We start from the raw sequence: 26,916 nt of genomic DNA, 5'->3' as shown, positions 1-26,916 counted from the left end.
TCATTGATGAGCCATATCATCAAACTGAAAGATATATTTTGCATTGTTTGTGAGCCTATTGTGACGGTAGCGATGTCTTCTACATGTTTTGGCTGTAAAATGTGAAGGATTATGCTGGCAGGCATAAATAGAACTGTGCCTTTGCGTGTATAGGCAGTGGCACCCATATCCAGATGGACAGTATCTGCAGGATATGCCAACAAAGTGATTTCGAATGCACTGCTCTTTCTGACTGTATGGCCCTCTCACAATACCATGTGTCTGTATATGTCCCTCTCACAATACCATGTGTCTGTATATGTCCCTCTCACAATACTCCATGTGTCTGTATATGGCCCTCTCACAATACCATGTGTCTGTATATGTCCCTCTCACAATACCATGTGTCTGTATATGTCCCTCTCACAATACTCCATGTGTCTGTATATGTCCCTCTCACAATACCATGTGTCTGTATATGTCCCTCTCACAATACCATGTGTCTGTATATGTCCCTCTCACAATACCATGTGTCTGTATATGTCCCTCTCACAATACCATGTGTCTGTATATGTCCCTCTCACAATACTCCATGTGTCTGTATATGTCGCTCTCACAATACCATGTGTCTGTATATGGCCCTCTCACAATACCATGTGTCTGTATATGTCCCTCTCACAATACTCCATGTGTCTGTATATGTCCCTCTCACAATACTCCATGTGTCTGTATATGTCCCTCTCACAATACCATGTGTCTGTATATGTCCCTCTCACAATACTCCATGTGTCTGTATATGTCCCTCTCACAATACCATGTGTCTGTATATGTCCCTCTCACAATACCATGTGTCTGTATATGTCCCTCTCACAATACTCCATGTGTCTGTATATGTCGCTCTCACAATACCATGTGTCTGTATATGGCCCTCTCACAATACCATGTGTCTGTATATGTCCCTCTCACAATACCATGTGTCTGTATATGTCCCTCTCACAATACTCCATGTGTCTGTATATGTCCCTCTCACAATACTCCATGTGTCTGTATATGTCCCTCTCACAATACCATGTGTCTGTATATGTCCCTCTCACAATACTCCATGTGTCTGTATATGTCCCTCTCACAATACCATGTGTCTGTATATGTCCCTCTCACAATACCATGTGTCTGTATATGTCCCTCTCACAATACTCCATGTGTCTGTATATGTCCCTCTCACAATACTCCAGGTGTCTGTATATGTCCCTCTCACAATACTCCATGTGTCTGTATATGTCCCTCTCACAATACTCCAGGTGTCTGTATATGTCCCTCTCACAATACTCCATGTGTCTGTATATGTCCCTCTCACAATACTCCAGGTGTCTGTATATGTCCCTCTCACAATACTCCATGTGTCTGTATATGTCCCTCTCACAATACCATGTGTCTGTATATGTCCCTCTCACAATACTCCATGTGTCTGTATATGTCCCTCTCACAATACCATGTGTCTGTATATGTCCCTCTCACAATACCATGTGTCTGTATATGTCCCTCTCACAATACTCCATGTGTCTGTATATGTCCCTCTCACAATACTCCATGTGTCTGTATATGTCCCTCTCACAATACTCCATGTGTCTGTATATGTCCCTCTCACAATACTCCATGTGTCTGTATATGTCCCTCTCACAATACTCCATGTGTCTGTATATGTCCCTCTCACAATACTCCATGTGTCTGTATATGTCCCTCTCACAATACTCCATGTGTCTGTATATGTCCCTCTCACAATACTCCATGTGTCTGTATATGTCTCTCTCACAATACTCCAGGTGTCTGTATATGTCCCTTTCACAATACCATGCAGCCTTGGCCTATGTGCCTTTCTTAGTCCATGAGCCAGGTCACTGATCGGGCTCAAATGGGTGGGCAAATTCTTGTAGCTATTTTTTTCTTCCTATATATGTCCACATTATTTATTGGTATGATAACCTTTGCAGACTGGCAGCTTAGTGGTAGTTATCATGTGTTGAATATATGGACCCCTAGAGCAGAAACCTGAGAATCGCGCCTACTGCATTTTCGGTATTATGGGGCTTGGTGACTACCCAGGATGCCTAAATCCATGCAATGTACATTTTTCCTTGTACCCAGATATCTACCATGTTAATAATAATTGATTCACCTTAAAAATATGATATGTATGTCTCTGAATTTGATGAAAATCACAACATATTAATGAAACAAGCATACATTTTTCCATTTATGCTGTGTACTTAGTCACAGCAGAGTAATATCTATCTTTTGTTTGACACCAGATTAAAAATCTCACAGATCTGACCTTTCCTCAGGTACCAAATGTATGCCTGTAGCCCCTGTAGTTTTAGAAATATCCTTATTTAATTGAGGGTACTGTATGTTGTTTTAGGCGGAATTTCAAAAAACATGTACCGTAATATCCAAAAAAGGATCCAATTGTAGAGAAAAGGCAGGAAGAGGGAGTAAAGCAAAATATATATATTCATAGTCACATCAGGCAGACCACGTAAAACAGACTGACAACTAAACACTGACCAAACAAAGGGAACAAATTTATATACATAACATGGGTAATCACAAAACAAGAGACAGGTGGCAGACAACTAAAGACGGGCTAATGGCAGGATAGGAACAACCGTGACAATTAAAGTACTGTATTTTACTTTTCCAACAACAACTTAAAATGAACTAATGAGCTTGTTCCTTATGTCACAAAGAATGTGAAGCACACTATCAGTGTGTCAAGTGTGAGGGGTCCTTACTTAAGATCAGTCCTCCATTTCAGTCCTCACTTTCAGAGTCAGTCAGGTCTTCCTCCATGATCATCGTGTCAAGGTCCTCTTGGGGCTGATTGTCACATGTCTGCAACTTGCACATGTCTGTACATTTCAAGCCACTGCTTAAGCACTGGCAGTCAGATCCCCGCATCCACTCTATGGTGAGCTGGCCATCGTCATTTCTGGCCCAGCCATGCTCGACTGGGCTTGGGACTTGTGGATGTTGCTGAAGACTGCCTCTCCAGATGCCAGTCTGGTAGTTGGCACGCATGGCATGCATGAAGAGGCAGTCCTCACACGGTGGCAGCTGGCTTGACTCAAGCTCCCCACGCCGCATGCAGAAAAGTTGGTGGTGGGCTGTGTTGATGTCCTCTGTTGTCATGGATGCTGTGTAGAGTTTGCATGTGAATGCTTGCAGCTTCTTGAATAGGTCTGTGGATAGTTCCCAGGACTGTCCCAGATCATGAAACACTTCTTGGAAATGCTCTGATGTCATGATGAGCTTTAAGGCTCTGAGCTTCCCCCGGCCTGCGAAGGCACTCAACGTGTCACATCCGGTGTATGTGTGCATGCCAATCAGAGCATTACAGACACCATCTCCCAGTGCTTGGCGTAGCTTGGTGATGTCAAGATACCTAACCCGGTTCTTCGTTCCACATTTCTGGAACAAGGGACAGGAGATATTGGCAGAGAACGCCAGGCAGAGCAACAACACATCAGTGTCATCAGCTGTCACTACAACAGCGCTGTAGCCTTCCTCTGCGGCATGAGCTGCATGCAAAAGGATTCTTGTGTCAGCCTCTTCTTGGTTCGACTGCAGGCCTGCAACCTCTGCCCACTGATCCTTGGTGATGTGCAAGCAGCTTTCCTCACTCGCGACGTAGAGCTGCTTGTCGTTCAGCTTGTCCCTCAGCTTGGGTGTCTTCCACTCGGCCACCAGGAACCTTATGAGGTTGGCCTTGTTGGCTGAGCTGCTGAGAAACTTTCTCCATTGCTGTATCTGGTGACCTGGTGCAATGCTTCGGAACTGTATTCCTGTGGTGCACCCCCTGTTCGCTCTCTCTGCATTCTTGATTGAGTCATCCAGATATACATTGAAGACCACATCGATTCTCTTGCTCCTGGCTCATTCATGCAGGATTTGAGTTAGGGCTGAGTCTGCAAGTTGAGAGAAGGTCTGGTCATTGCCCTTCATCTTCTGAACCAGACTCATCCCATCAATGATGGTAGCAGATGGCCCAGGGATGGTCTCTGCTGGTAAGACCTGCTTCTCCAGTTCCCTGGCCACGACAGCTTTGTTTGTCTTCCTCAGTGTCCCGTCTCCATTGACGAGTGCCCATGGCAATGGCCCGAGTGGGTGGGAAAGGACAACACTCATCTGGAGATGGCGGCTCTCTGCCACCAGGACCATGTGGGCAAAGAGCTTCCTGTCAGCCTCCAGAACGACTTTGTTTGGGTTGCTTCTAGAGGGCTTCTTTTGGATATCTGAAAATGTTGTCATCCTGTCATGGAATTGGGTCTTTCGTCTTTCGTCTTCAAGCCGATCCTGCTTGAATGCCTCGTATGCTTCCGTGCCAATTTTGTGGGCAGTAAGAAGATCCCTTGCTACATCTGGAGGGGGAAATGTGCCTGTTGAAATGCTGACAAACTCACTTTTGTTTGGGTCGAAAGGGTTCGTCCAGTCATCTTCAAGAAGCTTCACAATGGACTGCACATCTGCTTCATCCCTGGTGATTCTACAGTAGCAAGCTAGTGATGACCGACAGCAGTAATCTAGCTATGTAGCTATGAGCATAACTAGCTAATTGAAAGCAGTTCATCTTCACCATCATGCCATGATTATATGACAGAACCAACAGCAATAATCTGCTAGCTAGCTAATTAAATTGAATTAACTATGCTCGTAGCTAGCTAGCTACGAGCATAACTAGTTAATTCAAAGCAGTTCATCTTTACCATCATGTCATAACTATAGCTAGCTAGATATGACAGGACCGACAGCAGTAATCTAGTGCTAGCTAGCTACTAGCATAACAAGGTAATTCAAAACAGTTGATGTTCACTAACATACCATAATTAAATTATGAAGAGGTAAAGCTCTATTGAGCATATGCACTCACCTAAACAAAGTGTTGAATAATACCTTGTCATGGCTTCAACATATTGGAATGTATTGACAAAACTGCAGCAGTATCAAAGCAGATTTTCTCCCACGCTCCTCCGCGTGGCTCCATCTAGTGGTGCAAACAAATACTATCTGCAGAACATCTCTGCAACTGAAAAAGTTATCTAAATTATGAGTACTGGCACACAAATTGTGAAATTTTGCAACATCGGAGGATGCCCACTATTCACGTATGACATTTCTGTGGTCAAAATAGTGAATGCATGATAAGTATTGTTAAGCTAACTCCTACAAAGGTTATCATACCAATAAATAATATGGACATGTATAGGAAGAAGAAAATAACAACAAGAATTTGCCCACCCATTTGATGCCAATTAATAACCTGGCTCATGGACCAAAAAAATCCTCTTAAGCCCACAAACATGCTTTTTGAAATTCCGCCTAAAACAACATACCCTCAATTAAATAAGGATATCTCCAAATCTACAGGGGCTACAGGCATAAATTTGGTACCCGAGGAAAGGTAAGATCTGTGGGATTTTAAATCTGGTGTCAAACAAAAGGTAGATCTTACTCATTAACTCTACTGTGACTAGATACACAGCAGAAATTGAAAATTTGATACTTGGTTCATTAATATGTTGTGATTTTAATCAAATTCAGAGACATACATATCATATTTTAAGGTGAATCAATTAATATTAACATAGTAGATATCTGGGTACAAGGAAAAATGTACATTGCATGGATTTAGGCACCCTGAGTAGTCACCAAGCCCCTTAATACCGAAAATGCATTAGGCGCGATTCTCAGGTTTCTGCTCTAGGGGTCTGTATCAATGCATGATAACTACCACTAAGCTGCCAGTCTGCAATGGTTATCATGCTAAAATGTGAACTAGAGATGTCCAGCAAGTCAAAAAACACAACTAGAATTTGCCCACCCAAATGAGCTAATTTGGTGAATTTTGGGGTCTTGGCTCATGGACTATCTCTCCATTGCACTCTATAGTGTTCTCCTGTACGAGGCTGCTGGCTGCGCCCACAGACGCTGACTTGCCTCTGCTTGCATTTTGTGTCTGCTGATGTCGGCTCCACGTGTCGCAGCCCGAGCCTGCCTGCCTGCTTGCCTGCCTGCCTGTCTGCCTGTCTGCCTGTCTGTCTGCCTGTCTGCCTGCCTGTCTGCCTGCCTGCCTGTCTGCCTGCCTGTCTGCCTGCCTGCCTGCCTGCCTGTCTGCCTGCCTGTCTGCCTGTCTGCCTGCCTGTCTGCCTGCCTGCCTGTCTGCCTGCCTGCCTGTCTGCCTGCCTGTCTGTCTGCCTGTCTGCCTGTCTGCCTGCCTGTCTGCCTGCCTGCCTGTCTGCCTGCCTGTCTGCCTGCCTGCCTGCCTGTCTGCCTGCCTGCCTGTCTGCCTGCCTGCCTGACCTGCCTGCCTGACCTGCCTGACCTGCCTGTCTGCCTGACCTGCCTGTCTGCCTGACCTGCCTGCCTGACCTGCCTGTCTGCCTGACCTGCCTGCCTGACCTGCCTGTCTGCCTGACCTGCCTGCCTGACCTGCCTGCCTGTCTGCCTGCCTGCCTGCCTGCCTGTCTGCCTGCCTGACCTGCCTGTCTGCCTGACCTGCCTGCCTGACCTGCCTGTCTGCCTGACCTGCCTGTCTGTCTGCCTGTCTGCCTGTCTGTCTGCCTGTCTGCCTGACCTGCCTGTCTGCCTGCCTGACCTGCCTGCCTGCCTGTCTGCCTGTCTGCCTGTCTGTCTGCCTGTCTGCCTGACCTGCCTGTCTGCCTGCCTGACCTGCCTGTCTGCCTGACCTGCCTGTCTGCCTGTCTGCCTGCCTGACCTGCCTGTCTGCCTGACCTGCCTGCCTGCCTGACCTGCCTGCCTGCCTGCCTGTCTGCCTGACCTGCCTGCCTGCCTGCCTGTCTGCCTGACCTGCCTGCCTGACCTGCCTGCCTGCCTGACCTGCCTGCCTGCCTGCCTGACCTGCCTGCCTGCCTGACCTGCCTGCCTGCCTGCCTGCCTGTCTGCCTGACCTGCCTGCCTGCCTGCCTGACCTGCCTGCCTGCCTGACCTGCCTGCCTGCCTGCCTGCCTGTCTGCCTGACCTGCCTGCCTGCCTGACCTGCCTGCCTGCCTGCCTGCCTGTCTGCCTGACCTGCCTGCCTGCCTGCCTGTCTGCCTGACCTGCCTGTCTGCCTGACCTGCCTGCCTGACCTGCCTGTCTGCCTGACCTGCCTGCCTGCCTGCCTGTCTGCCTGACCTGCCTGCCTGACCTGCCTGCCTGCCTGCCTGACCTGCCTGCCTGCCTGCCTGTCTGCCTGACCTGCCTGCCTGCCTGCCTGTCTGCCTGACCTGCCTGTCTGCCTGACCTGCCTGCCTGACCTGCCTGTCTGCCTGACCTGCCTGCCTGCCTGCCTGTCTGCCTGACCTGCCTGCCTGCCTGACCTGCCTGCCTGCCTGCCTGACCTGCCTGCCTGCCTGACCTGCCTGCCTGCCTGCCTGACCTGCCTGCCTGCCTGGGACTCCAAGAAAACGTGAGACAGACCGGCACATATAAGGAGGGAAGGACTTAAAGGGATACACCCGAGTCTTTGGGAAACAGTCCTGAATGATCAGAACACAGATGCCAAAACCATCCGTGTCTCTAGTAAGCTGTTCACTCTGGCACTCCATGCAAACTCTTTAGCATAGAGCAGTGATTATCACCCTTTTTCATATCAAGGACCCCTCATTTAGTCCACATTGGGGCCTCGGAGTCGGACCCCCATTTGTCCAGGATTCCATGACTGTCTGCCTGGCAGGTAGAGAGATAACAGTCATTCTTCTACATTCTGTAATGGTGTTAACGTCTTGTCAGTTAAATAATGGTGAAGTGTAACAACACTGGAACTCACTTAAGGACCCCTGGTGAATGGAAGTCATCCTCTTCACCTTCTTTCCAACTGTGGTTGACAGACATAACCTCTGTTATCCGGATGGAGAGACTTAGGTTTCTGAGGACCAATTCAATTAAAAAGTTCTCAATCATTTGGGAGCCATTTCTAGCCTGTCTTGATGAAGTTAGGGGTGACGGGTGACTCACCTGGCTGGTCTCTCATGGACCCCTTGTGTGAGATCCCAGGAACAATATCTCCTACAAGCACTTTATGCAGCTGGTAATCACGTAATATTGAATGTCAATCATATATTTATGTTTTCTTTTCTTGTGTCTGAGCATGTTCGTTTGTCTTGTTTGTGCATTGTTTTGAAACATTGAAAATAAAATATTAGGAAAAAAGGACCCCTGGTGGTCCCCGGACCCCACGTTGAGAAGCACTGGCATAGAGTGTTTTGAGATATAACAGTAAGAAGGCCGACTTAACGTTTAACACAGAATGCTGTAGATTCAGGCATGCAATAGGTGGGAAAATGGTAGAAAGTTAGCTATAAGCTATAAGCTAAAGCTATAAAACAGCTCAGGTCAAACACATAGGCTCGGTCGTCTCTGGTGTGCAGTATGAATGGGTTTTCATATAGTAACATATTGTTGCTGTATATGTATTTTAGGATTCTGCTAACATTAACTGCTAAATGAATTTCCCTGTTGGGACAGTAAAGGTAGCGAACTGAGCTGAACTAGATTCTACAAATTAAAAAATGAAATATTTAGCTGTACACAGTAGGCCATCACTTCCCATGGAACCAGGGAAAGTAGATCAAAACAGATGGGGGGAGTGTGCCGGGGGGGTGGCGGTGGGTGGGGGGTTGGGGGTCTGCCGTGTAGACTGAAAATAATGGAACTGAGAGTGAGGCGTAAAGCAAAGGCCGGCACAAAGCAGAAAGAGATGGCTGCTGGGTTTTTTCTTCTTCCTGTCCCAAAATAAAAGGAAACAAACAGGAAACATTGCAATGATACAAGCTGACCTCAGACGTTCTGTGTTTATATTTGCATACAGTGTGTGTGTGTGTGTGTGTGTGTGTGTGTGTGTGTGTGTGTGTGTGTGTGTGTGTGTGTGTGTGTGTGTGTGTGTGTGTGTGTGTGTGTGTGTGTTGAACAGTATGTACCAGACAGAAATAGAACTGTATAATGTTTATACAGTAAAATGCACTACAGTATATATGAGCTGTGAGGTGACCTTACAGAGAATGAGCTGGGCTGTGTTCCACTTACTATCCCAGGTCAGTTGGGGGTGAATGGTATGCTGGTGAAACCCATATGAACTGGGATAGTTGGGGGTGTACAGTGCTGTGCCACAAGATTGTCTACGCGTGAGAAGATAAACTTTATTGTCCCTATTTTAAGTACCCAAAGAACAAAAAGAGTAGGTTGGGTCAATGCTTAAAACAATTGGTTTTTTTTTATTGTTCAATGAAAAACTGCTTTGGGGCTGTGTCCCACACTACAAAGTGGGCAAAAACAAGGATGGACGTGGACTGAAATACAAAATTACTCAACTATTACTGCTACATCAACATGAGGGTCGCAGGTTCGAGCCCTCATGTTACCTCTGGCTTGGTCGGACGTCCATACAGGCACAATTGGCCGTGTCTGGGGGTTGAAGCCGGATTAAGGGTATGTGTCCTGGGAGGGGAACTGGGGGAATATGGTGATCTTCCCACGCGCTACGTCCTGCCAGTGTAACTCCTCGCTGCCAGGTGAAAAGAAGTGGTTGGTGACTGCACATGTATCGGAGGAGGCATGTGCTAGTCTACAGATCGGTAGAAGGAGCGAAGCAACAACCGAGACACCCCAGCAGGGAATTGGCCGAGTACAGTTGAGGGGGGAAACGGGAGGCAAATCCAAGGAAAAAATATAAATATATTACTGATACAAAAAATTACAGTAGAGGAAACACTGCGCTGTCTTTAGCAAAGAAACAAAATGGCAGGAAAGATGATCGCAGTGCAAAGATGCTTTTTGGGGAAAGTCTGGGTGTGTTTGGCTTTGCTGTGCCAAATGATCTATATGCTGAGCACACCCACTCTCACTCTCCCCACAAACAAAAAGCGGGTTCGTGCGTTGCTGTGAATGGCTTGACACATTCTTGTAGATGTGTTGGTGCAGTCAGTGCACAGCCGGCCAGATGTCAGCCAGATGATGCGTCTAGCTTCCTATTTCCCCACCTCTACACAAAGCTTCCAGTGTCTGCGCTGATCCAGGGTCAGGGACAAGGAGCGTTTGTGGGGGTGATTTGAAAGACGAGCACTGATCCTTGATCTGTGCTGCTACTTCCTGGAGAGACTCCGGGTTTTGTCTCCCATTTGGCGCACACCTGCTCAAACACATCCGCCCTGGCTAATGGACACGATTTACATAATGGGAAAATGTCTGGATTCCTGGCACACAATGTAAACACACCCACATTTAGGTCAGGCAGCCAGGTGCTGACTAGGGCTGGGTATCAGTACTACTACTCAATACATCTAAGGCAGTGATACTCAACCCGAGGCTCTAGAGCCACATGCGGTTCCTTTATTTGTATTTTTGTGTCAAAAGGCAGGAAGTAACACTGGTGCAAGCAGGACATTAATGAGGGTTTCCAACTTCCAATCCATTTAGTGATCCAGTGCCAGTGCCCTCGTTAATGTTTTGTTTGCACCTGTTTAAGTTCCTGCCTTTTAGACACAAAATGGGTGAATTGGGTGGGAAGTGAAAAAGGCTAATGCTTAAATAACATAAGAAATGCAAATATGAAGAGGAATATCGAACATTTAAAGCAGACTGGGACCTTCAGTTTTTCTTCGTATCCATGGGTTCAGGAAAATGCTTTGTTTTGTCATTTCACAAATCAAAAGGTCACATTTGCAACAACATCACAAAATAAAGCACTCAGTTCAGTACCGACTTTCTGAAAGGTGGAGAGCTGAAGAGCTGGCGAGACTCAAACTGAACCAAACTGGTTTCAGGGAGGACGCTTTTCGATAGTGGCTCTTGCAAAAGTATTTTTTGTCAATGTGGCTCCTGAGTATACAGTAGGGCCAGGTTGATTAACACTGCTCTAGGGTAATGTTGACCAAAATAACCCAGTACTGCGCACGTGGTAAAAAGTGTATAGAATGAGTATCAGTATCACTGATACTCATTTAAGGGTACTGGTATAGGTATTGGTGCTGCTATCATAATTTTTTAAACGATACCCATCCCTATAGTGCTGACAAAGATCCACTTGACCCCGGTTCAAATCGTTTGATTCGATGCAGAGGAGAGGCGCTCACTGGGTGCGTGGTCAGCTATTTTCAAGATGGGTTTGATTGTTCTCGATTGGTCACATGGCAACCTCTCTCTCTCCTCCGGGCTGAGCCGTGTGTGTGCACACTGTGTGTGCGTGTGAGACAGTGGCTGTGTGCATGTGTGTGTGTGTGTGTGTGTGTGTGTGTGTGTGCGTGTGAGACAGTGGCTGTGTGCATGTGGATGTCGTGGAAGGGCGGGCTGTATTGCTCACGCTGGCATTGTGACAGCCTGGCCCGCTCTGCGGCATGTTGATGTCTGACTGCCAGAGAACACTCTGTCTCCACTCCTGCTGCGGATGCTGGCTTCATATTAAAGACAGACAGGCGCTTCGGAGAGCCTGTGTGAGGATGGAAGTCTGTCACTATTGATGTGTGCAGCAACTGATAATGTAACAAATGAAGTAGTAACTTGTCAAAATGGAATAGAATGTCCCTCTAAATGTGTCATAGAATCTGTTAAAGTAATAGAGTTCAGAACAATGTAACAACTATAAATAATGTAATCTTTAGCAGGCGTGTAGCAGCATTTTTAGCTGATGATACTGTAATACTATTGACTATTGATGTGATAACTAAGTTATGTTAGAAGATTATTAAACAATCGCATTGTTACATCACAAGTTAAAAACATGCTACACCTCTTATTGCTGGTTGACATTAACTCAGTAGCACTGATGAAAGTCCTAGACTGAAATGTTTGCTGCCTGTTGCTGTCTTTTAAATCCACTTTTTCTTTTGTGCACTTTTTTGTTTTGCACCATGTGAAAATAAAGTAAATCTATCTGCTTGATCTCAGCCTCTGGACCTCCTCTGTGGCTTTTTTTTTAGCCCTGTTACATCTGGTGTGCGGGTATTCCCTTTGACCTCTATTGTAAGTACTTTTGTACCGACGCACCCAGCCGAACTTTTTTAGATGCCTTTTGTCGGCGCAGTCTCACAGCTTCTTCCCTGACATTAACACTTAACCATAACATATTTTTCAAAGAAACAAACCAAAACATTTTGGGGTTCTGGAATACAAGTTGAATATTAATTCTTTATCACTATCAGTTATGTATTAACATCAGTCACACATGGACAGATGGTACAGTAGGGTAAACAGAGTGACATACTCAAACTATTTTTTGAAATGTGTCTTCTGTCTTGTGTGTGTACCTGCACATTAGTACATTTAGAGGCACACTTATTAAGTGCCCTCTTTGAATGTTTTCACCCCCGTTTTCTAAAACTACATGCAATAATGCTACTTGATCTCTGCATCAATGTCCTGTGTGTAAGCAAGCATGGATCTTTTATAGCCAAATTTCATTCACCGTGGATTTTTTTATTTTTATTTTTTTTAAATCACAATTTTACCACAACGCAACAGAGGCAGGTTATTCTCTATTGTTTATTCTATGGCCCATCGACTTAATGTCTTACAATTTCTTCTCCTATCAAACCTGAGCGGTCTGTGCCATAAACCAGTGGCTCCCAAAGTGAGCTCCGGGTACCCCCAGGGGTCTTGAGGGGCAAGGGTCTCCAGCAACAACGGGAATAATTTATTTCACTATAATTCCATCCATGAGTAACACAATGACAGAATTTATGACTATTTTGGTCATTTGGTTTCATATACTTTCTGTAATAAAACAACTAGAAGCAAAAGTTGTATGAGATGGGGGACTGTGGGGCTAAACGATCTTATCAAATGTGGGTCCATGGTCTAATTTGTGTCAGTTTAGGGGTCCTTGACGTGAAAAAGTTTGAGAACCACTGCCATAAACAACCTGATTAAGAGGAAAGCTCTTTAATGTAGCGTTGTTTAGCCTGGTGTCTCTCCTGCTGTGTCAGCTCCACAATGCCATAATGACTGTCTGGCTGCAGGGGGAAGGGAAACACACGCGTGTGCACACACACACACACACACACACACACACACACACACATACACACACACACACACACACACACACACACACACACACACACACACACACACACACACACACACACACACACACACACACACACACACCAGGCAACAACTTACAGTCAATGGCAACAACCCATGACCAAACAACATCTCAGTCAAAACATCAACACATTAAAATAAATGTGTACACAAAGGAGAATAACAGTGTAATTTAGGGCTAAAACCCATTCATGTCTAGTTTACATTTACCCCAAATCATTTTCCATTTTGTATGCTGAAATTAACCGCTGTCCTGGCTAACGAGACACATCAAAAAAGGGGGATGCATGTGACTAATAAAGTTGATAAAGTGACATGATTTGAAGGGATTATTTCTCTGAGATAGACTTCCATTTCCTCCTCTGGAGGAGGAGATTGACAGTATCCAGAGAGCAACGTGACACAGCGCAGATATAAAACTCCCTGGAAGAAGAGATTTTGTATCTGAATGGGACCTTCCTGGATAAATAAAGGATACAAAAACCAAAAATAAAACAAACTGACAATATACCAGATTAAGAATTAGGGTGGGTGGTGGTATTTCATGCATTTGTGAGTCACTTACAAGGCCCACCAGGAATGCAATGGCTGTGCACTGCACAGTGACAACACTGGAGATATGATGATACAGCATATTAGAGATATGATGATACAGCATATTACGAAAACCAGGTTTACCAAAGACAGAAGTATTTCAGACTGACAACTAAGTGTTTATGAAGAAAAATCACTCTGAACATTCAAGAGCTCTAAAATATGGAGGATCCAGGCTTTCAAAGTTAACCATGTATTGGGGTGGGCCATATGGAATTCACAATCACAAAAATCACAAAAACAATTTCATTTTTCAGGCAAGATCCCGTTCCACGATCTTTATCATAATTATTTTTCATGTTGGTCAAAGACTATTTTGCAAGTTACTGAACAGTACTGGGCGAAAAATCATATCTCTGTATTTTTAGGCTGAATGGCGATAGGCTACATACTGTATCCTGGTATTTTGTACAAAGTGGGCTAAATGTTCGCTTGTTAGTCGAAGCCACATGTAAGATGTCACAAGCACTTTTTATTAAAACAAGACTGATCAAAATAAAATCCAAAGACATGGTTCCCTTCCCTGAGTATTGGTGCTTTCACAAAATATTTACACAACTTTGATATATAATCATCAGTAATGTGGATATAATGACTAAGTGGGTAAAAGGCAAATAATATAACGGCTACAACAATGTGGTAAGTTCAGAAAATTACATAACTTTACACTTATGCCATATCACAATATCCAAAATCTAAGACCATATCTAGTCTCATATCACAATCTCGCTAATATTGCTATATATGCCCAGCCCTACCATGCACTTGTCCCTTGCAATGGTTTAATATTGTCTTTGTGTTGTTGAAGCGGTCACGTATTTCAAATGTTAGATGATTTTTGACTGCATGATCTGACACGTGAGAGGGAGGGCAGAAGAAACATGGAGGAGAGGAGAGGACAAGAGAGGTCACCATATAACCCCCCAACCCCGGGGGGGTTGGGGGGGTTATATGGTGGGTTATACAACCCCCGGGGAGGTTGTCTGCTCCCCTTTGCAGTTTGTTTGGACGTCTCAGGGGGCCTGCGGGGCACGTGCCTCTGAGAAATGTGATGGTGGAGGGAGGACAAGTGAGGACAGTGGCATGCTTCAGAGCATGTGGTTACACACACACTGACCCTGTGCTCTCACAGCTGTGCCTCAAGGGTTTAAGTCTTTAATTAGGAGCCATTTAAGAATGGTAAATCCCCATTCAAAAAAGAATGTCTGTGTGTGTGTGTGTGTGTGTGTGTGTGTGTGTGTGTGTGTGTGTGTGTGTGTGTGTGTGTGTGTGTGTGTGTGTGTGTGTGTGTGTGTGTGTGTGTGTGTGTGTTGGGCAGAGAAAAGCATACTAAAATGCACTGTTCTTGTCCTAAAATGCTGCATAATATATCAATATTTTAGAGATTATTCTTTTAAAGAAATCACCAAAACTAAAAAAATGTGTACTCTTTCCTCTTTACCTGCTAATTTTAGTTGATTCCTTTTTAACTTGCATTCCTTTAGTAAAGGTAAAGAAACACTTCTGGATATTAGAGATGAGATGGGCCCTATCTTGGTACAGGCGATATCCCCTATTTGCGCTTGCGCACCTGTTTGCGTGCCGTAACAATAGCAGTCCACCTTGCGCAAGTGTCCAGGGGCCGTATCTTCCGACAGACGCTACCCCCTAATAGCGCTTGCGCACCTGTTTGCACGTGCCTTAGGGAAGATAGCACTCCACCTTGTGCCGTCCGCCAGGTGTTCTGCCTAGTTTTGCTCCCCCGCACAGCAGCAAAAAAAAGCATCCCCACCTCACGGGAGCATACTTGTAATGATTTATACAGAAATGTAACTGTTTAAAAGTGATATAATTGTCTGGGTAGACGTGACCTCCCTGTTTTCTATGTGAAAACAGCCCCGAAATATGGTGGGGATGCAATTCCCGGTGGGGATGCGGAAACATTCACGGCACCTGCCGCAGGCACAAATTAGAGCCGTGCCAAATCATCTGCGCCCCCAAAATACCAGCGCAAGTGGGATTTGGGCGGTCTTAAGCACCATAATTATTCACAGGTGTGGCCAGGCAATGCCTGGGCTTTACATCAAACAAACCAATCAGATTCCCATCTCGCAATCGCTGTGTGTGTATGTATGTATACTATACATTGGGCCTTTATCTGTAATATAATAATATACATTGTATAGTAGTTGTCTTTATGTTTAGTCTAGAATCATACAATATGTCTTGTCTGCACTATGAACCACTGTTTAGTTTTATCCTGCAGCAAGCATGTCAAATCTGTTTTGTGTGACTTTGAATGCATCACCACAGATTCACCAGCTTTAATGCTGCATTCACGTGCTCCTGGGAAGTTCGTACTTACCACTTGTGCAGTGGTAATTACGACATGACAGCATTCAAGTGGTCTTGGTTGGAAAGAGCAAAAAACATGGATGCCAGAAGTAAGGTTGTTTTCTCGTGGCGGGTGTTTTCTTACCAAAAGCATAGTGGGTCATTATGGTAGCTACATCGGCCATAATGTGCAACTACTAAAAATAAATGATAGCTACTATGAACAAAATTACGATATACAGTATATCACTTTTTACAGTCAATTGGTAACATGAACCGCATGCTGTATAAACCATGAAGAGAGTGGTAGAGTAGGCTACCATCAGAGTTATACACTGCATGCTGTATATGAAGAGAGTGGTACGTATCATCAGAGTTATACACTGCATGCTGTATATGAAGAGAGTGGTACGTATCATCAGTGTTATACACCGCATGCTGTATATGAAGAGAGTGGTACGTATCATCAGAGTTATACACAGCATGCTGTATATGAAGAGAGTGGTACGTATCATCAGTGTTATACACCGCATGCTGTATATGAAGAGAGTGGTACGTATCATCAGAGTTATACACCGCATGCTGTATATGAAGAGAGTGGTACAGTATCATCAGAGTTATACACCGCATGCTGTATATGAAGAGAGTGGTACAGTACCATCAGGGTTATACACCGCATGCTGTATGTGAAGAGAGCGGTACAGTACCATCAGGGTTATACACCGAAGAGTGGTACAGTACCATCAGAGTTATACACCGCATGCTGTATGTGAAGAGAGTGGTACAGTACCATCAGGGTTATACACCGCATGCTGTATGTGAAGAGAGTGGTACAGTACCATCAGGGTTATACACCGCATGCTGTATGTGAAGAGAGTGGTACAGTACCATCAGGGTTATACACCGCATGCTGTATGTGAAGAGAGTGGTACAGTACCATCAGAGTTATACACCGCATGCTGTATATGAAGAGAGTGGTACAGTACCATCAGAGTTATACACCGCATGCTGTATGTGAAGAGAGTGGTACAGTACCATCAGGGTTATACACCGAAGAGTGGTACAGTACCATCAGAGTTATACACCGCATGCTGTATGTGAAGAGAGTGGTACAGTACCATCAGGGTTATACACCGCATGCTGTATGTGAAGAGAGTGGTACAGTACCATCAGAGTTATACACAGCATGCTGTATGTGAAGAGAGTGGTACAGTACCATCAGGGTTATACACCGCATGCTGTATATACCTGGATGGTCAGAGATCCTCTCCTCTCCTGCTTCCCAAACAGACATGACCCAGATAGATCCTCTTACTCAGCTTGAGGCCTAATGAGTTAGCTTGCCCTAGCATAGCAGGGATAGCCATTTTCGGGGGGAATGATAGGCCTACAGTATTTCAGACTAGAGGGTTTCTACGAGGGGCACCACACACTGCGTCAAATGGCTCACCCTCCTCTGTGCTTGACAGTTCTTATTGAATATTCAAAGCAACCCACACATGAACTCACCACAGGCCTTTGGCAGCAGCTGACTTGGATGACGTAGACAGTTAATGATGGAGTGTACATGTGGGTTTGATGCCTCTCACAGACCACAAACCACTGATCTGTCTTAGCAAATAAATGAATGTACCGGTATACTGTGATGATGTCACTGATGACATCATCACTGATGACATCAGTGATGATATATATATCTGATATATATTATATCAGTGATTTCTGTTTGATGTCATCACTGATGTCAGTCTGAGGCTCACAAGAGAGACTGAGAGAGACCGGAATTATACCGGAGTACGGTGTGGGGGTACGGTGGCGCAGTCGGTAGCGCTGTCGCCTCACAGTCAGAAGGTCCTGAGTTCGATTCTCGCCTGGGACACTGTGGGCGCTGTGGTTGTGTTCCCCCCCATATCTTCAGTGCCTACTGCCCAGGTGGGGTATCTCGTTGTAAGGGCCTTTCTCTCTGTGTGGAGTTTGCATGTTCTCCCCGTGCTCCCCCAGGGGGTTCCTCCGTATATAACCCCCCCACTAAAAACATGCAGAAGATCAGATCGTCATCGTCATCCGACCAGTGACGACAACATCCGAAGTTGGTCCCCGGGCGCTGTACGAGAAAGCGACCACTGCTCCTGGCCTGCCCCCCGGAGGAAAGGACATGCCTGGATGGGTTAAATGCAGAGGACACTTTTCACCGGCCACCGTCAGCATGAGTGTGTTGTGGCCGCATGCATGTATTGTGGTGTTCGTGTGACAATAAAAGACGGGCTTGTCCGTTACGAGAGAGGAATGAAATGTTGGGAGCGGGGGAGTCTGGTGCAACCCACAGGTCCTGGACCTGGTGAGACGTAGGAGGAGCCCAGACAGGAGTCAACCCACAGAGCCCAGTCCCTCCACGTGCCAGAGCCTCCCGGTCCTGGCAGAGTAGTTCCGGAGCAGCGGATTGAGTGGCCCTGTCTTTCCCTAAGAGGGCTGACCGTGGGTAGCTACTGGGACGTAAGTCGGGGCTTGATCAACCCGGGCTGGGTCACCCGGGATGATGTTGCAGTACCCGAAACATCCTATGACCCCAGGGTACATCACTGATGATACGTCCCAGTTGCATCCATGTGATGTTTTTTCTCTATAGAGAGAGAGGAGAGGGAGAGAGACTGAGGGAGAGGAGGAGAGGGAAAGAGACTGAGGGAGAGAGAGAGGGATAGGGCAGGCAAGGCCACGCAGCAGCTGAGCTGCGAGCGAGGCCGTGCAGCGGTCGAGCTGCATATGCGAGCTGCATGGCCAGCTCGCCAACCTGCTGACGGGCGAGGAATCGAGCGCGCGTGGAAGCCCCCTCGCACAGTTTACTTGTTTAGTATCGATTAATTCCTAGATGCCTATGGGATCGAGATTCTTATTTGATCCCATAGACACTCAATAATTGAGCCAAGATAGCTGATATTGCTGTTTGACTTCAAACTACATCAAATACAAAAAAGGTTTGCTAAAGGCATTTATTTGTTTCTGACTCTGACTCAAACATTTCAGCTATTCTATCTCATCTCCTTTTGTAATAACTAAAGTAATATTTATTCATATTTATTCACTTCCATTCACTGAGCCTCCCCTGAAACTGTTTGGAGCCCCCCTGGGGAGGCCCGCCTCCCACTTTGAAAACCTGTGGTCTATATGGTGTGTTTGTGTATACTGTATATGCGTACTCCAGTAAACACTGTATTTATGTGGTCCAGCCCACACAATTGGATTAAAGTAAACAGGAAAAGCCCCTGCTCTGTCCCTTCCTCCCATCTCATTAGAAAACAAGCCTCCAGTCACAGTCAACACATTCAAAGTAAAACCCCCCCACATACGTTTGCACTGTTAAATCTCATCAGTCTGTGATCAGTGCATTCTAGGACTATTTTGTGTTGTCATTTACAAAAGATGTGCACCTTACTCAACCTGTCTTGTGGCTGCATGGCATTGCTCTGTTGAGGCTGCTGTCAGTGGAGACTCTGCTCGGCCCTCTCTGCCTCCTTGGTGGATTTCTCTCTGTATGATTGTTGAACGTCGGTGCAAAACAGCCTCACTCTTTGATTCTGAAGGACATGAATTTACTGTTGATGTTTTAGATCACTGACATCCCCCCCATTAACAAACTCCAGTGTAGCTATGCTGGAAACATCTCAATATGACATCACATCATCTAGGCCAGTTGAGAGTGTGCTCTTCTGTCATGTCCTTTTATTGATGTATTGTCCTACGATTGTGTAAAATAAACAATTTTGCAATTTAATATTTAACACTGGTGTGTCATATCAATATCAGATTCGTAACGGTGTTAAAGTGTTTTGGGACCATTGGGGTGAAGTTCAATGTAAGTCTGCAAAGTCACTTTGGAGTAATGGAGGCATTGAGCACATGTGAACAATTTCTACCAAGGCTCAAAGATATTTATTGGAACAACAGCAACAGAATCTTGGTTTAGTCCTCTCAAAGCTATATGGATTATGCAGCAGCGAGTGGGCTGTTAATAATAGGAACTAATGTTTTCTTTTTACGTGTGTTACAACCTGAGCTCTGTCAGATAATCCCAGAGTCTCAGGAGTCTGGACTGTCCGGGCTTAACCAGCGGACCACCTGCTTTTCAGCAATAAGGCCCTACATGCTCAGCACAGAGGGGGGTCCCGTCAATGAGATGTAAAGAGGATTTCAGGGTTAATTTTGGGGCGGGGCGTCTTCTATGTCTGGGAATTGTGAAGGGCAAATGGAAAGTCTGATGTTTTAGGAGGAATTACGTTTTTTTGTACGTCCCGTTCTCGGAATGCCTTGAGGAAATTTCTTCAAATTTGGCACAAACGTCCACTTGGACTGAAGGATGAACTGATTACAATTTGGTGGTCAATGGTGAAAGGTCAAGGTCATTGTGACCTCACATGTGGCCATTACATAACAAACTACAGTAGCTTTTATTAAATGCCAACCGAGTCTTCACTACATATATTTTATGAGTTTGGACAGATGTGGATGTAAACTGCAACTTGAGTTGTTGGTGGATGCATATAACCGTGATATCATTATTTCTAGTTTGCATGTGCATGTAAACAAAAATACACTATTCAGAAGACTTAATCATGCTTATTGTTCATCAAAGAAATTGGGAATTATGGCATTTGTTGCTGTAAATAAAAGGATTTAGTGGTAATCAAAACCCACCAAAGTCTTTGACGATAGATGACCGCACACACAACGCAAACAGATGACTTCTATTTTTGTGCCTCCAGCAGCACAAATAGTGGAGTTTAAGCCGAGCGTGATCCCTGCCACCGTCAGAGTACATCCTGTACCCTTGGCGGCGCGCTTGAAGAAAACACCTTTGTCAATGAAACGGGATTTGCGAAAGTCCCATCTGGACATGAAAGCAGGAGCATATCATGTCTGAACCCTGTGAGCCAGCCAGCCACGCTGAGGTCAGGCCAGGGATCCGACCCAGAGAGGAGGGAGGTGGAGGGTGGGGGCTGGTTTTGTAGGCCAATGGGTTTCAATAGATTTTGTATTTAGGGAGATATTGTAACAGCGGGTACGGGGAAACATCTGATTAAAATACACATTCCTATATCATTTTCTCTCACTGACCAGGCTTTACATGAAATAACAGTGAATTTATATTGTACTAGTCCCCCTTCAAAGGCGTTTATTGATTGTTGGAGGACGCCCCTTCCCCCAGCACCGTGTGAGAAGGCAGCAGCAGATTGCAATAGACCCTTTTCACGGGGGGCATTTTGTGTAAAAAAGGCAGGGTAAACACAGGCGCAAGCAAAACACTAATGAGGGTTTCCAACTTCCATGATTGGAATTTGGAAACCCTCATTAGTGTTTTGCTTTGTATTTGGGCACTGTCCTAGATGAGAAGCTTAAATTTGATGCAAATACTGATGCTTTAATAGAAAGGTAAATCAACGGTTGTTCGTTTTAAGGAATGTGGACATGACTGATGAAAATGTTTTATTCTTTCATTGTCATTTATTTTTTCTATGATTTGCAGGTTTGGCAGTCTCTTAAAAATAGGAACAAACTGGAAAAAATTGTGAAGCTGTGCTGTAAGATTACTGGTGCTACCCTTAATGACCTTCAGCACCTGTATGAAGTGAAGGTCATCTGAAAGGCACAGACTATTGTTTTGGACCCTCAACATCCTTTACATGTTGAGTTCCAGATCTCCCCAAAGGCAGCACTGATACAGATTGTCCTTTGTTCCATCTGCTGATTCAAGATTCAAGATTCAAGATTTTTATTGTCACTCCATGGTACAAGTATCACGTGTGAAATTCTTGTGCTGTGGACTCCGTTTACAACATAGTACAAATATAGCAGGGCATATGAGTGCAAAAAAACAACAAGAGACACAACAAGCAATAAGGCAGTATAGTGATAAGACAAGTCAGAGACAGTGGCATATTCACTGCACATAGGTGCACATGTCATGTGCATACTTTAGACGTGCTTAAACATTTTAAATTCTGCGTATTTGACATACAGGTGCAAATAGCATATTCCTTATTAAACATACAATTAAACTCAGCGTTTTAAATTCGGCGTATTTGACGTAAAGGTGCAAATAGCATATTCCTTATTAAACATACAATTAAACATTAGACATACGTAATGGTAGCAGCTACAGTACGGTACAGCACGGCTACTACACTATTTATGTATGTTAAGGAGTCTCGTGGCCTGCGGGAAGACACTGTTCCTCAAGCGATTTGTGCGTGCTTTTGGAACCCTGTATCTTCTCCCTGAGGGTAACAGGGAGAACAGGCTGTTGTGTGGATGATTTGTGTCTTTGATGATCTTCAGGGACCTCCTGAGGCACCGCTGTTTATATAGTTCATGCAGTTCTGGCAACTCACGTCCTGTTACGTGCTGGGCCGCGCGTCTCACTCTCCGTAGCGCCCTGCGGTCCATGGTGGTACAGTTCCCGTACCAGGTGGTGAAGCAGCCAGTCAGCAGGCTTTCAATGGTGCCTCTGTAGAAGTCACTAAGGATTTCTGGCCTTAGCCCAAATTTCTTCAGGCGCCTGAGTCCGTGTATTCGCTGTTGGGCCTTTTTGACAACAGTGGCGGTGTGGCCGGCCCAAGTCAGGTCCTGGTGGATGTTGACGCCCAGGTACTTGAAGCTGTCCACCCTTTCCACCACTGTGCCGTTGATGGTGATTGGGGGGTGTGTGCCCCCCCCCGTCCTGTAGTCTACAATGACCTCCTTGGTCTTGGAGACGTTCAGAGAGAGGTGGTTGTCCTGGCACCATTGTTCCAGGGCCCCCACCTCCTCTCTGTAGGCCGTCTCGTCGCCCCCCGAGATCAGCCCCACGACCGCTGTGTCGTCTGCAAACTTCACGATGGTGGTCGAAGTTTGAGTCGCCACGCAGTCGTGGGTGTAGAGGTCGTACCAGAAGGGGCTGGAGACGCACCCCTGAGGCGCTCCTATGCTGATGGTCAGTGGTGAGGAGGTGAGGTTGCCCACCCTCACCACCTGGCGGCGTTCTGTCAGGAAATCCAGGATCCAGTCGCACATTGCTGTGTTTAGTCCCAGATCCTTGAGCTTGCGTACCAGCCTGGAGGGTACTATGGTGTTGAATGCTGAGCTGTAGTCCACGAACAGCATTCTTACATACAGTAGGTGTCCTTCCCCTCCAGGTGGGACAGGGCGGTGTGGAGCACGTGTGCTACTGCGTCCGCTGTGCTCCTGTTGGGGCGGTACGCAAATTGTAGCCGGTCGTGGTCCGGGGGTAGTGTGGGGCGGATCTTTGATATGACCAGCTTTTCAAAGCACTTGCTGGCTATTGGCTATTGCTGCTGTTGGTTATTAAAAAAAACTATAACCCTGGATGTCATTGCATCTTTCTTTTTTCCATGATTCATGGGACAGTGTAGTAGGACATATGGCTCTTGTCCTGTGTAGCTTAGGATATTCTATGTATTGTGTAAAACTACTGTCTGCAAAGCAAATTGCCCTTCTGGGAAATACTTTTATCTTGAATATTTTTAAATCTTGAATCAGGGGATCCCCACAACCCCATTTTGGGAACCACTGGTGTGGACTATAGGCCGTGCAGGACAGCTAAACATGTTTTCCATAGTCTAGTAGCCCATCAGATGGCTGACATGTCCTTTTTAAGACATCTGGATATGATGACTGAAATCTACTGTATGGTAATCCTAGAATACATTTTACAAGGCTGCTATATTAATATCATGGCAAAAAAATAACTCCATAGATTTAAAAAAATGGCACCAAAAATGGGTAGAAACACTGTTAGTGCCTATAGGGATATTTATTACCTTATACAGATTGTATGGATCTCAGTACTATTTATATAACTTACTTTTAATAGACTACAGAAACATCTGTAAGCTGATTTTTTTTTAAATATTTATTTCTCAAATGCTATTCTTAACAAAAGATAATAGATCGGTCGCTGAAAATGTATGTTTTAATGCCACTTCAAATCTAATTTCAGACCAATTTCAGTCTCTAAACAAGTCTGGAGAGAGAAAAACGAACAATATCAGTGCCTGAGGAGCATGTAGCTCCACATGAACGAGCTGTGGGCGGAGAGACCAACTGGGGCTTGTCCATATATAACCAATCAGAGCCTCCGTATACACAAATATTTACATAGTGGTACACCTCCACGCATACGTAATGTACAGCCATTCATCCCATAGACTGGATTCACTAAAGACCAACTGGGAAGCTCCTGCTTTACACTGAGGCTTGTTGGTTTACTAGAATGTAATAAATCCCGTGACGAGGTCAAAGAATAAATCCCACCTAAACTCTTTTTACGCAGTTTTTCTACCTTCTTACATCGAGATAACCCCTAGTTAGTAGTGGCAGATTGCTGCAAGTTGTGTAATAGGGCCTGAGGTGGGCTCAGTGGTTAGCACTGCTGCCTCACAGCAAGGTCCCAGGTTTGAACCCCGGTCTGTCCCAGGTCTTTTCTGTGTGGAGTTTGCATCTTCTCCCAGACTCTGGTGTGGGTTTCCTCCCACCATCAAATACATGTATGTTCAGGTTAATATTCCTGAGTTAACATGGCGGCACGGACGCAGTAGTTTGGCTATCCCTGAAGTGGCTTAATTTTATTGTACAACTGTTCATTGACAAATAAAGGCATTATATTCTTCTCTATTCAATGCACTCTATTCTTTTCTGAAATATTAACTGATATTTTATTTGGTGGTTGCCTGATGAGCACTGACTGGGATTCATAGTTTACCCACTCTTTTTAACAACTACATCACTGGATAAATCTAATAGGATAACAACCCAGATCTAGTTAACCTAAGTCATAAAGTTGCAAAGCATATTGAAAGAGAACGGTCCTTTTTTTTCATTTTTATTTGAGGTGCAACTGTTTAGTGCAATTGTAACGTCACATTTGTGATGGGCTGAGGAACATGCACAAAACATTGACATAATTCTACTAGGCGGCGTCTGCCTTGAGCAAGTGTCTCATAATTGTGTTCAGCTCCAGTCGCCCCATCAGCAACTCAAACACTTGGTTGTACAAAAAAGAACAAAAGAAAAGAAAATCACAATCGTCAAAAAGAACTACACACGTCCCCAAACAGCAGAACAGTCCATTGAGCGAGTGGGTACATGTAAGCAACGGCGAAATCCACGTACAGTACGAGTCTGTGTGTCACTGCAGGAGAGAGACAGCATTTTAGTGGCGAGGTAACGATCCTCTTCTGGTCCCACCCTGGGCACTGACATCACAGGTAGTTCAAAACCCTGGCAGAACCATAGATATATATACACACATGGAGGAACACGTTTAAAAAAAGGCTTTATATATGTATCTATGGTTAAAATCCAGGCACTTGGCAAGAGTTTAATTGGAAATCTTAAATCTGTACAAAGTTCACAACCTAAAAAGTCGTGTCCTATTTATTCGCCTTTACATTATTATCTTACATAACCACTAGGACGCTAATCACATCGATGACAACAAAACAAACAAATGAGACAAAATTGCAATCCTAAATCTATCCCGGCCCTCCCTAAAAAAAACATTGAGTCCCTGCTTAAATGTTGAATGCTCCATCAATATTTGCGGGGGAGAAAAGAGGGAGTGTGTGTTGGGGTGGGGGCGAAGCGACGAGAAGAACACAGAGTTCCCAAAGTGAGCAATGAGGCGCAACTAATGTATATTTCATATATCCCTCCCCCACTCCTCCATCAAATATATATCCCACTCTTATCAGCTTAGGATTCCTAATGGACAGCTGCGAGAATAGAAACCCCCCAAAAAAGTGAGTTGAACTAATCTGCCTCCCATTCCAGATGGGTCATATCAATTTTTATTTGTTTTTTATTTTATTTATGTTTTTACGTCCTTAATGGTCCTTCTACTGTCACTACGTATTTTGACAGGCGTCGCTGACAAAAGTGCTTGTTCTCAGTTTGAACCTCAGAGCTAAGAAAAGGAAACAAAAACAAAGAAATAAAATTAGAAGACATAATAAAAACTGCACACTTTGCAAAAGTCACTGTGTGGGGCGGGGCGGGGCGGGGCGGGGGTGGGGGATACGACGACACCGACAGAGGCATGCAGCGCGCGCTCGGTGCGCCCTGATTGGTCAGGCCCCGGATTAGCTCCTCGGTTCCGGTCACCTGCGCCCTTTACCCTCATCACTATGATAACCACACCACCAATCACCACGATTGTCTGAAGCAGGTAGAAGTTGACGGGAAAGCGGACACACACATACACACGTCGGTGCAACTCCAACAATTCTTTGAACGTCATTTAAATAAAATGTGCAAAAAAAAAGTGTCTTTTTGTTGTTTTTCTTGGTTTGTATGTAGCGTGCGCTCCTCCAGACAGTGGCATTAATCGGTTGTCATGATGGTCGAGTCGGTTCACAGTATGGAAACACGCCTTACTTCCTCCTCTTCTTCTTCTTCCGCCCATCTTCCCTGTCTCTTTTCCCCCGTATGCATTATCGACGCCTGGGGGGATTTTTCCGGCTTTCGTTCCCTCTCCTGCACTATGCAGAGCTGCCGGAGTTCTGTGCATTGGGGAGGGCTGGCACTGCCCCGGTCGAGCCCGGCGCCGGCCCGGGCTGGGTGCCTCCGGTCGGAGAGCTGCCGGTCTGGACCTGGGCCTGGAACTGGGCCATCTGCTCGGGGCTGGCCATGGTCTTCAGCAGGTTGTTCTCCTGCTCCAGCTGAGAGTTACGCTCCATCAGCTCCTTGATCTGCTCCTTCAGCACCTCCACCTCCTCCCGCACCGCGTACATCAAGTGGCTCTTCACCAGGTCCTGAACGGACACAGAGAGAGAGAGAGAGAGAGAGAAATGGTCAGTTTAATAATTCATGAAATTCCTCCTTTCACAGTATCAACATGGTGATGGATGGCTGGCCCTAATCTCTTCCTGTAGTTGTGCCAAGATCTAC

General features: G+C 45.4%; 1 protein-coding gene across 1 annotated transcript in view; it reads right to left on the bottom strand.

The window, feature by feature from the left end:
- Positions 1-24,821: 24,821 nt before the first annotated feature.
- LOC310772650 (TSC22 domain family protein 1) overlaps positions 24,822-26,916 on the bottom strand; it is a 34,552-nt gene continuing 32,457 nt past the window's right edge. Inside the window, exon 3 of the mRNA XM_083632506.1 lies at positions 24,822-26,780. Coding sequence (XP_083488632.1) covers positions 26,508-26,780 — 273 coding nt within the window. The 3' untranslated portion in view covers positions 24,822-26,507. The remainder of the gene's footprint in view (positions 26,781-26,916) is intronic.

The sequence above is a fragment of the Poromitra crassiceps genome (genome assembly GCF_964638095.1).
Source record: "Poromitra crassiceps genome assembly, chromosome: 3".
NCBI lineage: Eukaryota > Metazoa > Chordata > Actinopteri > Beryciformes > Melamphaidae > Poromitra > Poromitra crassiceps.
Note: the sequence above shows the minus strand (reverse complement) of the source record. Positions and strands in the feature narration are given on the sequence as shown.